The sequence below is a fragment of the Macrotis lagotis genome, chromosome 1, assembly GCF_037893015.1.
Source record: "Macrotis lagotis isolate mMagLag1 chromosome 1, bilby.v1.9.chrom.fasta, whole genome shotgun sequence".
Classification (NCBI taxonomy): Eukaryota; Metazoa; Chordata; class Mammalia; order Peramelemorphia; family Peramelidae; genus Macrotis; species Macrotis lagotis.
In genome coordinates this window covers 479,249,842-479,264,983 of record NC_133658.1, presented here as the reverse complement: position 1 = coordinate 479,264,983, position 15,142 = coordinate 479,249,842, and the positions used below count along the sequence as shown (strand labels likewise).

The 15,142-nt window shown below is 33.8% G+C and overlaps 1 protein-coding gene across 4 annotated transcripts in view; it reads left to right on the top strand.

The window, feature by feature from the left end:
* The window catches only part of JADE3 (jade family PHD finger 3), a 197,663-nt gene that overhangs the window by 141,087 nt on the left and 41,434 nt on the right, over window positions 1-15,142 (top strand). For 3 of the 4 annotated variants that reach the window (XM_074213693.1, XM_074213694.1, XM_074213692.1), the window contains 2 exons: window positions 5,442-5,599; window positions 14,865-15,055. In XM_074213693.1, coding sequence (XP_074069794.1) covers window positions 5,442-5,599; window positions 14,865-15,055 — 349 coding nt within the window. The remainder of the gene's footprint in view (window positions 1-5,441; window positions 5,600-14,864; window positions 15,056-15,142) is intronic. The other variant, XM_074213695.1, reaches the window with a different exon arrangement.

Below are 15,142 nucleotides of genomic sequence, written 5' to 3'. Positions count from 1 at the left end.
ACTAGAACCCTTCCATGGGGTATCTTTCAGTTCATTCTCTGGTTTAGTTTGATAGCCACTAACAGAAAAGATAATTAGGTTATCCCTCTGATGGGGAAAAGATTAGGTAGTCAGGTTAATAAGACCAATGGTCAATGTGATAAGACTTGCTTGTATCTAGCCTCAGACTTTGACTAATTTTTGTCACCTTGAGCAAGTCACTTAAACTTGTTTACCATAGTTTCCTCAATTGTAAAATAAAGATAAAAGTAGTACTTACCTCACAGGGTTTAAAGAGGGAAGGCAGAAACAGAATGGGGAACAACAAGCACACTGAGGGTTGAAGAATATGAGCTTCTGAGACCTCAGCAAGTGGGGCAGCAGCAACCAATGATCAGTGTATTGGGAATAGGACTGAAACTTCAAAACCAATAGCTAATCCAGAATAGGTTAGATTCCAGATAAGCTTTGTCTTTCTATGTCTACTTAGGCCATCAAGTACAACTACTTACTTCTCAGGCAATAGAAGGTAAAGGATCTGTGGTTATATTAGCTAAAGTTGCTTCATAGTTGAAAGCGCAGACTTACTTTCAGGGTACCAAGATTAAACTGCTAAATTTAAAATCTCTCTAAAGATTTTACAAACCAAGGGAGGTTTTACAACTAGGGCACAGTAAAAAGATGCAAGAGAAGCCATCTTCTGAGCTTCTATAGATGAAGAGACAAGAAAAATATTCATCTATGTACTCATCAAAGATTGCTTGATGGAGGAACATAAGTCATTTAGCTCTTTTCTTTGATATCTGTGAAAAGAGTGAAGAGGATTCACTGTGGATTTGTACCAGTCTTTTTTAAGTATAATGGCTAGTAGATTTATAAACAAATACTAGCTCTCAGGGTGAAGAGGTTTAAAGAAAAATGCAATATACAGATTGACAACTGTGGAATTATATTCACATTATATAGCAGGATAGGAACTCTTGGAAAAGTAGGTAAAAAACCACAAAATTCAAAAAATTTCAAATAGAATATTACAATGACTAGTGACTGGAGCAATAATATTTTTTTTTAGAAAGAAAGTAATCTCTAGCTTGTTATTTTCTTTTTCTTCTGTCACAAGAGTATACTGGGGTTGAATTAGGTTCAGTTGAATTCAACTGGCTAAGTCATTAAAATTTACCCTGCATCATTTGTCTGCTGGTACCATAGGCAAGGTGGAATTTGCATGAGAGTAGGTATTAAGAGTCAAGGTGACAATTCCAAAAGACTTGTGAGAATAGACTCTTTTTTTTTTCCTGTTTGAGTTTTAAGTTAGAAACCATACAGGATAAAATTGATTATTCTACCTAACCTTTTTAATTAAATTTTTTCTAATTTCTAATTTAACAAAGTCACCACCTCCCTTACCTCTCCCTTTGAAAAGAAAGAAAGAAAAAGTCCTTGTAACAAACAAGAATAGTCAAGCCAAAAAAATTTGTCTGTCTCCCTCCCCATCTCTATATGTCTCCACAGCACTCGAATCTGTCACTTCTCAAATAGGCAGTGGGTAGAATGTTTCATCAAGTCCTCAGGAATCATGACTGGTCATTACACTTATCAAAGTTCTCAAGTCTTTTAAAATTGTTTGTTTTTACAGTATTGTTATTATTGCATAAATTATTCTCCAGGTTGTACTCACTTAACTATTATTCTACCTCAGTTTACTCCTGTTCAACTTCAGTTCACCCCTGGTTTACTTCACTCCATATTTCTTCATAAGTTTGTTTCCATCTAATTCATATGCCATAACTTATTCAACTTTATCCAAATTATGGGTACTCCCTCAAGTTTTCAATTCTTTGATACCACAAAAAGAGCTGCTAGAAATATTTTTTTTTGCTTAGGTACTTTTACTCTTTCTTTGATTTCTTTGGGGATTTCTTTGGGGTAACAGTATACCAATGTCCCTGTTTTCCTATTGTCCCACATATTCCTTTATTTGTCAACTTTACCAATTTGATGGGTGTGAAGAACCTTAGAATTCTTTTAATTTGCATTTCTCTAATTATTGGTGATGTAGAGCAATTTTGCTTAATTTGTTTTTGATAACTGATTTCTCCCTCTGAAAACTATCTATTCATGTTTTTATCAATCCAATTTATCAATTAGGAAAATTGTACCCCTTAATTTATAAAAGAGGTCTCTGCTTATGCTGGTGAGAAACAGGCACTTTGGTAACTGAAAGAGATACAGTAATGGAATTTTAACTTTCATAGCCGGATTAGAAACAAAAAGTCTGAAGATCCTGGGGGTGGAATACCTTGTTTTTAAGTGTCTATAGACACCAATTCTTTGTGGGCAAAGAGTTTTACCCATCCATCCTGTATTACTTTGAGACTTTGATATTCAAAGACTTCGCTTAACAAAATGAATAATTATCTGATTTTTTTTTCTAAGTTAAATTGAGGAAGCTTTAGTATGAGCATCTCTAATATAGTAGTTCAGTTTAATCTAAAAATCTGCAAGTCTTGTGTCTTTAGTGAGTGTTCTCACAGGCTATCCCCAAAGTCTTAGTATAATTTTTAATATTGGAGCTTAAAAATGCACAAAGATTTTTGATATGTCAGTGTAATGTTTAGAGTGTTCCTTTATCATGACCTCAGAAACTTTTTATTTTATTTTTCTAAGGCAGATTCTCAGTTTTTGGATAGACTTTTTCCCATTTTTTTTTTAACATTTCTTAGTGGAATTCTAACCCACCACTTTTATTTGATTCTAACCCTAGAAAATTTGTATATTATTAAATAATAAATAGATTCATATATATTACACAAAGAACCAACAAATTATGGGGCGGAAGATGCTGAATTTCCCACTTATTTGCTGGTTGGGGATGCTAAAACAGATGACCATGATGTTAATGGGATTCCTGGGGAAACTAGGCATTGTGGTATTTACAGTATACCTCAAGATTATCTCAAAGTGGGTTTAACCAACCTGTAGACTATTGGATTTTATGATTACATGTCGAGCCAGGCTCCCAGGGAATTTAACTCTAAAATTCCTCTCAAAAACTTCAAGAGATCTCATAGCTTGTGCTACTGATTTGGAAAAGAGTAGACTGGTGATACTGGATTCTGCCAGGTGTTGAGGTCCAACTTACCTGAACTAAGAACTGTGAAAGAAATGAGAGGATTCATATTTTTGGAGCAAAAATCTTTCAAAGTGATTTTTATTAATTAAAAACAGATTTTGTTAAGCGAACAGAATATCTCTCTATGAATGAAGAAATTTGTTCATTAAATCATTGTAGTGTAAATAAAAAAGTAAATCAATGATAGTTCATGAATTTAGAGATAGTGAATATAATTAACATTACAAGAACATATCTTAACTGTGTCATTGTCAGATTTAGCTTCATATTACAGTTTTGTATCCTATTCATACAGTAATAGCTGGGTTTAGAGAAAGAGGAACAGTTCAGTGATAAACTGTATCATGGGTAAACATCAGGTCAACAGTTTGGCCTGAAATATTTTTAAAATTTCTTCTAACCTTGATTTTTGATTCTGATAGATTAAGTAAAAAGAGCTTCCAAAGTCTTTTTGCTTATACATGGAAAAGAGAGCAAAATGTTCCTTCCACATTAGAACAACTCAGAAATCTGGAAATATCATGTAATGTTCCCATAATCCACAACAGCATAAGAGTTTCAGAGAGATAAAGGAAAGAGCACTAGGGTAGCTGGGGGCTTTATATGTCATTGCTATCTTGGCCACCATCTAACTATCTATATAATTTTGAACAAATTGTTTAGACTAAATGATCTCTGAAGTCCCCTCCAACTCTTGTATTTGATAACTCTGATCAGCATTTTTCTACTTAGACCTTTCTTAGAGCTGGTGGTGCCGGAGAATAGGAAGCAGCTCTATTATTTCTGGGGCAGCTAGGTAGCATGCTTTGCCTGATGTCTGGAAGACCTGTGTTCAATACAACCTCAGACGCCTACTAGATATGTGATACTGTATGAATCACTTCATCCCCTTTGCCTTGGATTCCTCATCTGTAAATGAGTTGGAGAAGGAGTGGTAAATCACTCCAGTATCTTTCCTGAGAAAACCCAAGTCGTGACTGAAGGGACTGTAAAACAACAAATACTGTTTCTACTTCTAGAGTTACTATCATTGCTAGGAAAGGCAAACTCATAGTGCCTTGTATTTGCTACCAGCCTCTTGAAATTTCCTTTAAGAACATGAAACAAAAATTCCTGAAATCTTCCTGTTATTGCAAAGAATATATACTATCTTAGACTGTTCTCTTAGTGTTATCTTATTTCCCCAGTTAGATTGTACCTTCCTTGTGAACAGACTCCTTGTGAATTTTATGCTTCTTTTGTATCATCCATGGTTCCAGTACTTTAGGCCTATTGCAAGTATTTATTGTATACTTGCTAATTAAGATTGAAAACAAGAATATCTGCTTTTTTAGTAAGAACTTGACAAAAAAATTAAGGGCAGGTTCTTATGTAATAGGTCAGAAGACATAGTAGGTACTTAATAAATATTTATTGAATGAATGAAATGAATGAATTTTTCTGAAGCCCTTAGCTAATAACTAGGAGATACAAAGTAGAAATAGAATTTGATCCAATACATGTTAATTTTGATGCTCTAAAGCAGGATTTAGAAAACTAGTCCTTGTATAAGCTAAGAATACTTTTTGCATTTGTAAACAAAGTTTTATTGGTTTTTAAAATGTAAAAATCATTATTAGTTCCTGGCAGCAGTACTGATTTGGTGGAGGAAGGCACAGTTTGCTGACCTAGGCTTTAAAGTCTCTCTTTTCTATCCTACCACTACCCAAAGGACTGTCTCTCTCTCTCTCTCTCTCTCTCTCTCTCTCTCTCTCTCTCTCTCTCTCTCTCTCTCTCTGGGTGTGTATGTATATATATATATATATATATATATATATATATATGTATATATATATATATATATATATATATATATATATATATATATAGTTGTAAAACAGAAAAGGTTCCCTCTTCCTAAGTTATCCTAAAATGTAAAGGGTTAACCTTTTCTAAATAGAAAGGACTCAAAGTGTCAAAGTGTAGCTTGAATTTTTTTTTGGTGGGGAAGGGAAAACCATGACCAATGTGGGAATTTATTTTGCTTAACTATATGTTTGCAACATGTTGGTTTTTTCCCCTTGGGAAGAGGTGTGAGGGGAAAAAGGAAGTTTTTTGTTGATTGAAAAAAATTGAATTAAAAAATTGTAAATTATATGTGGGGGGGAATGCTATGCACACACACACATACACACATATATGTAATATGTATTTCCATGCTTCAAATCCTTTTCAAATAGATATTGTTCATGACATTGTTTCTATGATATTAAGATATTAAGACAGTCCTCATCATTTCTCCAATGACATGATCACTTTTCTCTTATATTATTTGCTGTTTCATCCATAGGTATTCCGGAAGGACCTCATCAGTGCCATGAAACTGCCAGATTCACATCATGTTAACCCAGATGAATATTACCTCTTTGCGGATACATGGAAAGAAGAATGGGAAAAGGGTGTTCAGGTACCAGCCAGTCCAGACACTATTCCACAGCCTTCTCTCAGGTATTTGCATGCTTACACATTTAACTAGGGTGTAGCAGCTTTTGTGGCTATCTAAAGCCATATTGCTCTGAAGACTTAAAACATTTTTGCCATTTTAAATAGTCCAAATTTCAGACTGGTGAAATGTAAGTTGAATGGTTCTGTTTCCTATAAAAATTTTTTCTCTTTAAAATTAGGCCCATTTATACATTTGCATTTTTAAACAATCCTTCAGGCAACTTGGTGGCATAGTAGATAGAGTGCTGGGTTTGAAGTCAAGAAGGCCTGAGTTCAAATTCAGCCTCAGATGCTTATTAACAAAGTGACTCTGAGCTTGTCACTTAATCTCTGTTTGCCTTAGCTTCCTTAACTGTAAAATAATAACAGCACCTATCTCAGAGGGTTGTTGAAAGGATCAAATGAGATAATAGTTGAAAAGTACTTAAAATGTTGTCTCATAATTTGTATGTGCTGTATATCTGTTTATCTTCTTCACCTTCCCCCTTCTTAAAACAGTGTTTATATAATATTTCTTAGTAAACATATGAACCTGATCTTCTTGATAGTTGTTTTGTTACTCTTCCTTTTTTTATCCCCCCACCTTAGTTGGAGAAAAAAAAATTGAGGCAAAACAGTAAAAATTATACCATAAGATGCAATCCTCCTGTGTAATGTTCCAGTGACAAAATTAACAGTATCTTAAGAATCTTTAAGAAGGATAGTCCTATAAACAGTAAAGCTGTTAATTCTCTCCCTTAGGCCAAATCTAAGCTAATGGAATTAAACTTCACATTTGGGACATCCATATTTTCAAAAATCACAGGCTCTTTCCTAGCTTGCCCATCACATCATCATCACTTTATAGGAATCAAACTGGGCTTTGTAATTTTTTTTCCTTTTTAGTCTTTGAAACAAGGCTTCAAAAATGGGATGTCACATCAAAGTTCTATTTAGATATTATAGTAAGAGATGGAGGATTGATTGACTTTTGTGTCCTTGTACAAACTTCTAGAACCTACTGACAATTGAAGTTAAATCTTTATCATATAATTTCAAAAGCTAGGCTAATTTATTTAGGCTTATATCCTGAACTAATCCACAGCCTGAGACTTGTCTGGAGACTGGTTTGAAACTATTAGTAGGTACTTGAGAATAAGGACAACTAAGGTTGAATTTGCCTAGTGGAATTGTCATTAAAGAAACTAGCAGTTATACACGTGAAAGACTTCAGAGGTCCACTAAACAGAATTGCCATTAGGTAAAGCAAATAATGTTTATACCACTGTTCAGTACTTATGTAGTGTTGTGAGGGTAACATCTTCACCCTAAGGGTTTTGATAATGATTTCAGAAACTGTTGCTTCCACATTTACACATGTTGATATTTTGAAGCTCTAGCTATATTTCATCGAGGTCATCATGTTGCATAATTGAAGCATCAATGGTTCCTGTAAACATTTTTTCCCCTAATGTCTACATTGCTGCCAAGAAAATGAAATCCTAATGTTTCCTTTTCTTCCTTCTCGGTATTGCCAGTCTGTGCTTCCAGGATCTCAATAATGGACAGAGTGTATGTTACCTAAACTGTATGGAAGATGTTCAGGGATCAGGAAAGAAAGCATGTGTGTGTTCTTTACAGAAGTAGTATCTGTGTGGAGCCTAATAGAAACCTGGACTCACGCCTAGGAATGAGAACTAAAAAGCCAGGACTTGGCTGGCAAAGAAGGGAAAGACTCAGGGTGCAAGCAACTTTCCAATTAAAACAATACTTGTTTGGAGTAAACATCAGTGTAACTGTGGGGTCAGGAAAGGGAAAGAATTCTGGGTACTGGCCAAAAGGAAACTATTAGCTACAGCCATTATTGAAGTAGCAAGAGAAAAAAAGAAGTGAGGTGAGCAAAAAGGACAAAATATAGAAATAAAAAATTCCAAGGGGTGAGTGAGAGACAGATACAGGCAAAGATACAGAGGGAAAAGAGAGGGAAGGAAAGAGAGAATAGAGAAAGAAATAGGAGAGAGGTGAAAAGCAAAGCGGAGTACACAAATAAATAAGAGTCAGGCTATAGTTAGTGGGTAAAAGAATAAGTAAATAAATAATTAATGTGAGTGAGAGAAAGTGAGGTGAGAGACCCTGGTCCATAAATAGGTATACCTAATATACCCAATTATCTGTTTTAACTTAAACCCTATCCTGTTATAAGCTCTTGAAAAGCTCTTGCTTTTGGTTTTTAGAGGAGATAAAGGATTCTTCTTCTGCCAGACAACTGCTTTAGAAAATGTAGTTCTTGAATTATTATATGGATATGTCCTGAAGATATCCTGAACATACTGGAAACACCCACCTAATACACTTAGAAGTAGCATGGTGTAATGAAGAGAATGCTTAACTGGTAATCAGAAGACCTAGGCTCTAATTCTAGCCGTGGGGGGGGGGGGAGTACTTAAATAGAGCTCAGAAAACCTGAATTTGAGTCCCAACTTAGACAGTTATTAGCTGAGTGTCTCAGTTTCTTCATTGATAAAAGAATAACAACAACAGTAATAATATCTTTCCTACATATCTGATAGGGTATTATTGATGAGGATCAAATGTGAAATGTGAAAATGCTTTGAAGAAGAAAGTGGTATATAAATATTAATCTGGTCTTAGAATTATTGTTATTTAGAATTTCCATGTCCACTGTATGCCAATTTCTAGTATGTTGTAATCATATATCATGTATTTTGCAGAGAAATAAAAATAAGATGGCATTTTTCCCTATTCAGATGCTCTTCTTATAATGCATAATTGCTTAGTTCCCACTATACAACAAAACAATCTTGGACCAGAAGACATACATATATTCATATATTTAAATGCATTTTGTCACCCATCAGTGTGATATGTCTTTTTATACTGGTAGTATTTTTGTGCTGTGCCTTAATACTTTGTGCTGTGCCTTACAATACTTCTAGAAGGCAAGTATTGTATCTATTTAAGTTGTTTCTATAATGTCATATGTAAGTAGTTTCTAAATAATTTAGATAATAACATGTCAAGTGCTAGTTCAACTAAGGGAATTATATGCTGAGTAATTTATGGTTATTGACAACTCCTTGAGTAAAATGTCTAAGTGGTCTGGTGATTCCTAGATCTATCGATAGTACACAGATGCTAACATAGCACAGTTCAATCTTCTGTTGATCCACCTCTCCTATACATCATTAGGCCAAGTAAAAAGCAATTATTTGCCAATATCACTAAAAAAATTAGCCATTTCCTTTTGCCCATTTTATTCTCTTAAAGAACTTCCTATTTGTAAAAGTATGCATTTAAAAAAAATTAGTCTTGCTCTTAAAATAAGAATCTACATTTAAAAAATTTTCTCTCTAAAACTTCTTACTATATAAAATGAATTCTCTTTTAAATAGACTGGCATAATAATGTTTTTCCTATAAATAGCATGTCACTACTATCTTTTAATTTCAAAAAAGAAAAAGGATGTAAAGAGGATGGATTTAAAAGTTCATTCCACTCTTAAAAATAAGAAAGCAGCATCCATTACCAGAATGATTCCTTTAGTTTTCTTGCTTTCAATTAATCACCAAATAGAGTCAGTAATCTACTTTAATATCCTCAGTCAACGTGATGAAATGTTCACTTTAAGAATTTATTTCTTCTCATCTTTCTAGGAAGCATGGATCATTATGCATTTTAAACGTGATGACTTTCACTTTAAATTAATACAATTTGTTTTAATCTTGCCTTGAAAAATCCTTAGACTGGACCAAGAGTAGGTGATGATAATAAATGAAAAATAACAATATAATTAGAGAACAATTAAAAACCTTTTTTTTTGGTCTTTACCAGTTATCCTGGACAAAAAATACAAATTTGAATTTGGATATTTCTTAGATTATACTTTCTATCAATGAATGTCCCATTTCCTTCTGGGAAAATATTACAAAGTTGAAACCTGGTAGAGGGGGTGGTGATTGATAGCAAGTGTGATACACTATTTTAGGAATTCTTCAAAATGTTAGGAGAAGAATCCTTGTGCTCTAATAGTGATACATTGTTGCTGCTACAGTTATTATTATTATTAGTAGTAGTAGTAGTAGTATTCTTATTTTTGGTTGTTCTTGTTCTGATTGGATTGAGACTGTATCAAAATTTTAAAAATGGTTTTATAATATTTTCTGATCATAAGAGGAAGTTTAGCACATGTTAGTTTCATTTTTCAGGAAATAGTACATATTTCAGGAAATAGGCTTTCTCATGAAATATCTTCAATTTCATGGCCATATTTCTTGCTGCTTTACAAAATAGTTAAGTAAATCTGAGCCACAGAACCTTTAGCTTGTATAGGAACTGAAACCTTCTTCTATTTTCTTATAATGAAAGACAAAGTTAAGTTTGAGGAAGGCAATAAAATAAACTAAAGAACATGCTCTGGAATAAACAATTACTCAGAAATAAGGTATGTTTGCTTTTGTTTGCTTTTTTAAAAGGAATATTAGTCAAACCCATAATTACACATGTATGGGGTCAGAAATATTGTGTAAAAATGCTATTTTTATATTAAGGAAACTTTGTAAGACTTTAAAGATATTAATTTTTCCCCTTTTTATTTCCCATAATAGAATTTTCATATTTAATTAGCTGTAAAGTTAGATTACCAGAAGCTTAAATCTTGGGATTGTAATGCTTTCTTTCCTCTATCACCTTAACAGATATAAAAATGAATCCCAGAGAATTGTGTTTTGGTTAACATATGATTTTCAACAATATAAATATATTCCCATAATCCCTATGTTTTATTTTAATTGTGCATTTTCGACCACAAACTGTTTATGTGGTAATTCTTTTGCTATTGATCAAGTTCCACATAACTCCAAAGGGCCCATGAATAGATTTGACAAGCTTCATGAGATTGCCTTTGGGAAAAAATGCTTTTTATTTTAATGAATCTCTAACTGAAATTTTTCAATTATTTAAAAAAAAGATATTCTGAGTAAGAATCAAATTTCATCAGACCATCTGAGGTGTCTTTGATACACAAAAAGAGTCAAGAACCCCCTGCTCTGTATGGACACTGTAGTGGAATCATTTTTCTCACTTCACTAAAACACCCTACTTTGCTTCCCTTTGCTTATTTTAGTGGATACACATAAAAGGATTATGATATCTCTGTTGTACTCTTTCTTTCAGTATTTTTGAGTGTCTCTTGTATTCTGTCCATAACATTATGTGTTTAATGGAGAAACTAGTTCAGATAACACTATTGCCTTCTTTATTATACAGATTTTATTTTGATTTTCATTGATATCAATGTAAGTTCAAATAAATGATAAAAAAAAAAAGAACCATTTGCACTTTCTGGTTTATTTTCTAGAACTTGGTATGATTTTATTGCTAAGCAATATTATTTTTATGGGGAATTTTGCAGAGGAAGCAAATTATATTAAAATATATTTATCAAATAAAAATTTATCAAATATTTATCCCAGGTAAGAAACTCCTACTCTAAAAACTTTATTCCCTCTTGTGACTTTGTAGAAAGCATCTTTTTTTTTATGATTGCTAACATTATGTTATGTTTTCCAATTTTGTAAATACAGTTCTCAACATTATTATTATTATTTTTGCAGTGGCTTGCCCAAGGCCACACAGCTAGGTAATTATTAATGTCTGAGGCCAGATTTAAACTCAGGTACTCCTGACTCCAGGGCCAGTGCTCTATCCACTGCATCACCTAGCCACCCCTCAACATTAATTTTTTGAAAGATTTTTAAGTTCCAAATGGTTTTTGTCCCTCCTTCCCCTGCTCCCTCCCCACCCCAAGATAGTAAGCAATCTAATATGAGCTGTTTATGTCTGAGCAGTATTGAGTAATAGTTTGGGGATCTATGTCTGGCTTTTCCTTGAATTTTTGATTGCTACTCCACTAAGATTCTTATAAAAGTAAAGTTATTTTTTCTTAGTTCTTATTGGAAGTAGGCAATACTACAAAGATTTGACCTACATGGAGTCAATAAAAGTAAATGCATATTGTTTAGATTTGACTTAAAATATTCAATAAAATCTAAGCAAATTACTTTGTAAGATATAGGAGTTAGCAATGATATTTTTAGAGCTTGCTTTCTATTTATTGCCCTAACACCTAGAATATCAATGCAAAATACATTCATGTTTTAAGAATTTACTAAATTGAAAGTACTCCCTCATGTGGAAAAATAGCAACATTTCAGCAGGTCATACTTCATATTATATACATACTATATTGTCATCATTAAATATCATTAATAGTAGGTAGAATTTATATAGTGCTTTAAGGTTTGTGAATAGTTTTATGTGTGGTTTTTCATTTGATCCTCATGTCACCTTGTGAGGTGGGTGCTATTATTATCCTTATTTTATAGATGAAAAATTGAGACTAAGAAAGGTTTATATATAGGAAACTTGTATACAAGATTTATATATAAGCATTTATAGCAGCTTTGAAAGAATTGAGTCAGGTTTCAAACTCAAGTCTTCCTGACTCAGTGAACAGCATTCTATCCACTCCTGACTCAGTGAACAGCATTCTATCCACTGTACAAACCAACTCTGCTGATTTGAAATTTGTAATTATACTAATAGCTTCTTTTGTATTGTACTTTATTTTTACAGAATGTTTGATGCATATGATCCTCACAAGACTGTAATCAGGTTCATTTTTTAAAAAGATAAATAAGTGCATTTTTAAAGATGATTTGGCTAAGGTAGCCAGTAGTAGAGTTGAATACCTGAACCAAGTCTATAACCTTCACATATACTGATCTTTTCACATAGAACTGATGGCATTTACTTGGAATGGACTGCTTACAGTTTAACTTTGGGCTGTCTATGAATAAAGACCAGTAGATAATGCTATTTGTTGTTGTTATTAAGTTTTTCTTCAGTTGTGTCCAAACCTTTTGTGACCCCATTTGGAGTTTTCTTGGCAAAGATAGCAGAGAGGTTTGCCATTTCTTTTTTCAGCTCATTTTATAGGTGAGGAGCTGAGACAGAGTTAAATTATTTGCCCAGAGTCACACAGTAAGTGTCTGAGGCTAGATTTGAACACAGGAAGATGAACCTTTCTGACTCCCAGCCTATCCACTATCTGACTCACAGTTTATCCACTGTGCCACTTAACTGAACATTGCCATTTCCCTGCCTCAAAACTGGAGCATTTCATAATGGAGAATGCCACACTGGATGAATGCTTGTTTCTCTTCACTGTTTAAAATGCTGTTGAGACACTGGGAGAGGAGGCAACCAGTGAGAAATATAGGTGGGTGGTGGGGGTGGAGAACAGATTTCTGTGGGTTATTCTGTCCTATTTTTTAAAAAAAAATATTATTTATAAAGAAGATTCCACATGCTCTGGTAGTAACATGTTCTGGTGTCTCTGGAAAGTGAGTCAGTGACATCAATAAACAATTTTAATAGCCCTTTTCTTCCCTAACCACTTCACATCAACTGCCTTTACTTTAGCTGTTAGGAGTTGGAATAAGTGAGAGGGAAGCCTTGTTTGCTGTAGGAGTCTCATTGAGGGGAATTTGTGGGACACTTTATGGTGGTATAAAACTTGAAGTCTTGACATTTTTTTTTAGATTTTTTTTTTTCAAGGCAATGGGGTTAAGCAGCTTGCCCAAGGCCACATGGCTAGGTAATTATTAAGTGTCTGAGGTCGGATTTGAACCTAGGTACTCCTGACTCCAAGGCCGGTGCACTATTCACTGTGCCACCTAGCCTCCCCTAAAACTTGAAGTCTTATTAAAAACTCCTGGACCTGGATATCAAGTTGTTGCTAATCATTTATCATTTATAATGGAGAGCAGGAGCTGATTACAAGAGTACTTCATGTTGGAAATCTGTTATGAAAAAAAGAAAGTGATTCATAATATCAATAAGAAGACTAATAATTCTTATCTCGGCATTGCTTTCGTGTTTATAAAGCATTTTCCTCACAATATCCCTTTGAAGTAGATGACATAAGTATCTCAATTCTATGGAAAAGGAAACTGAGACTCAAAGATTTGCAATGTCTTTCTCACATTCCTTCTATTGCTTAGTAAACTGTCAGAACCTGATAAAATATACAGTTGAAAGGGATCTCTGTGTCCTCTAGTTCAACACACACTTAAAGAATATTTCCTCACCATCTCCAAGAAACAGAAAGACCTTCTAGATTTGAAATCCTAGTTCTACCCTAGTGATCTTGAGTATATCACTTTCTGAGCTTCACTTTCCACATCTATAAAATGATGGATTTCGAGTAGATAAATGATAAAGCATCTTCTAGATCTAAATCTATGTAACTTTGACTATCTAACATCCCCTTGAAATCATACAGTAAGGAAAAAAATCACTTGCCTTCCCCAAAGCAGCACATTTCATTTTGGAGGACTGGCATCTTTGTTAGGAACTTTTTCCTTTTCTTTATCTGAAATCTTTCTCTCTGTATCTTCCACCTTTCAAACCTAGTAATACCTTTTAGGATGCAACAGAACAAGTCTTATCCCTCTTTTGTATGACTGTATTTCATGTATTTAAAGACATCTCTCTGATCCTCTTAACTTTACTTAGTCTATAAACCATTTAAACATTCAAGCAGTCATGAAGCATTTATTGAATGCCTCCATGTGGCAGGTACTATGCTCTGTCTGAAATAGCCTCAGCTTTTTCACCTGGTTCTTGGTAGGAAAAAGTCCCTCAAGGTCCTATACATACTCCAGTTTATAAGTGTCCCTTCTATAATATCATGTATAAAAACTAAATATATTACTTGTTATAGATGTAATCTTATTGGAACAGAGTATAATTGGATTATATCATTTCTCTTGTTCTTGACCACATTTAGCCTAAACACTTCACCGGAGGGGTCTAGTTTCTCCATTCAGAAGTTATAATCCACTTCTAAGTTGTCCTTTTTCCAAGACACTTTTCCCTCCTATAGGCCTATCCTATCTCTCAAGTCACAGCTGCTTTTAAAAAAAGTGTGGGGTGCAAAAGAAACCAATGTTTCTTTTCATATGGTCAAGGCATTATGAGAAACAAAATGAATGGAAATTTCAAAAATAAATTACTCTTTAATGGAATACTTGGAGAATATTCCAATGTTCTTGGGGAGATAGAACAAAACCCTAACTATATGTGGTCAAAGGGTCCCTGACTCTGCTTTATAACAACAGATGATACATTTTTTCTTAGGATTGCCATCAGTCAATATGTGTATTTTACTAAATCTTATTAATGCTATTCTGTTCATCATGTTTAGGGTTGTCTCAGAGAAGGTGAAAGAAGTACTGTATATTCGGCCCAGGAAGTACATCCATTGCTCCAGCCAGGAGCCCACAGAACCAGGTTACATCAATATCCTCGAGCTGGCGGAGTCAGTGTGTCGCTATGACTTGGATGACATGGACATTTTCTGGCTTCAAGAACTCAATGAAGAGCTCAAAGAAATGGGTAGATGCATCTTACATAGAGTCAATAGCATTATACTATAACAAAAGTTTTTTGTTTTGGCTACGTTGACCTTGATCTCCTTATTTG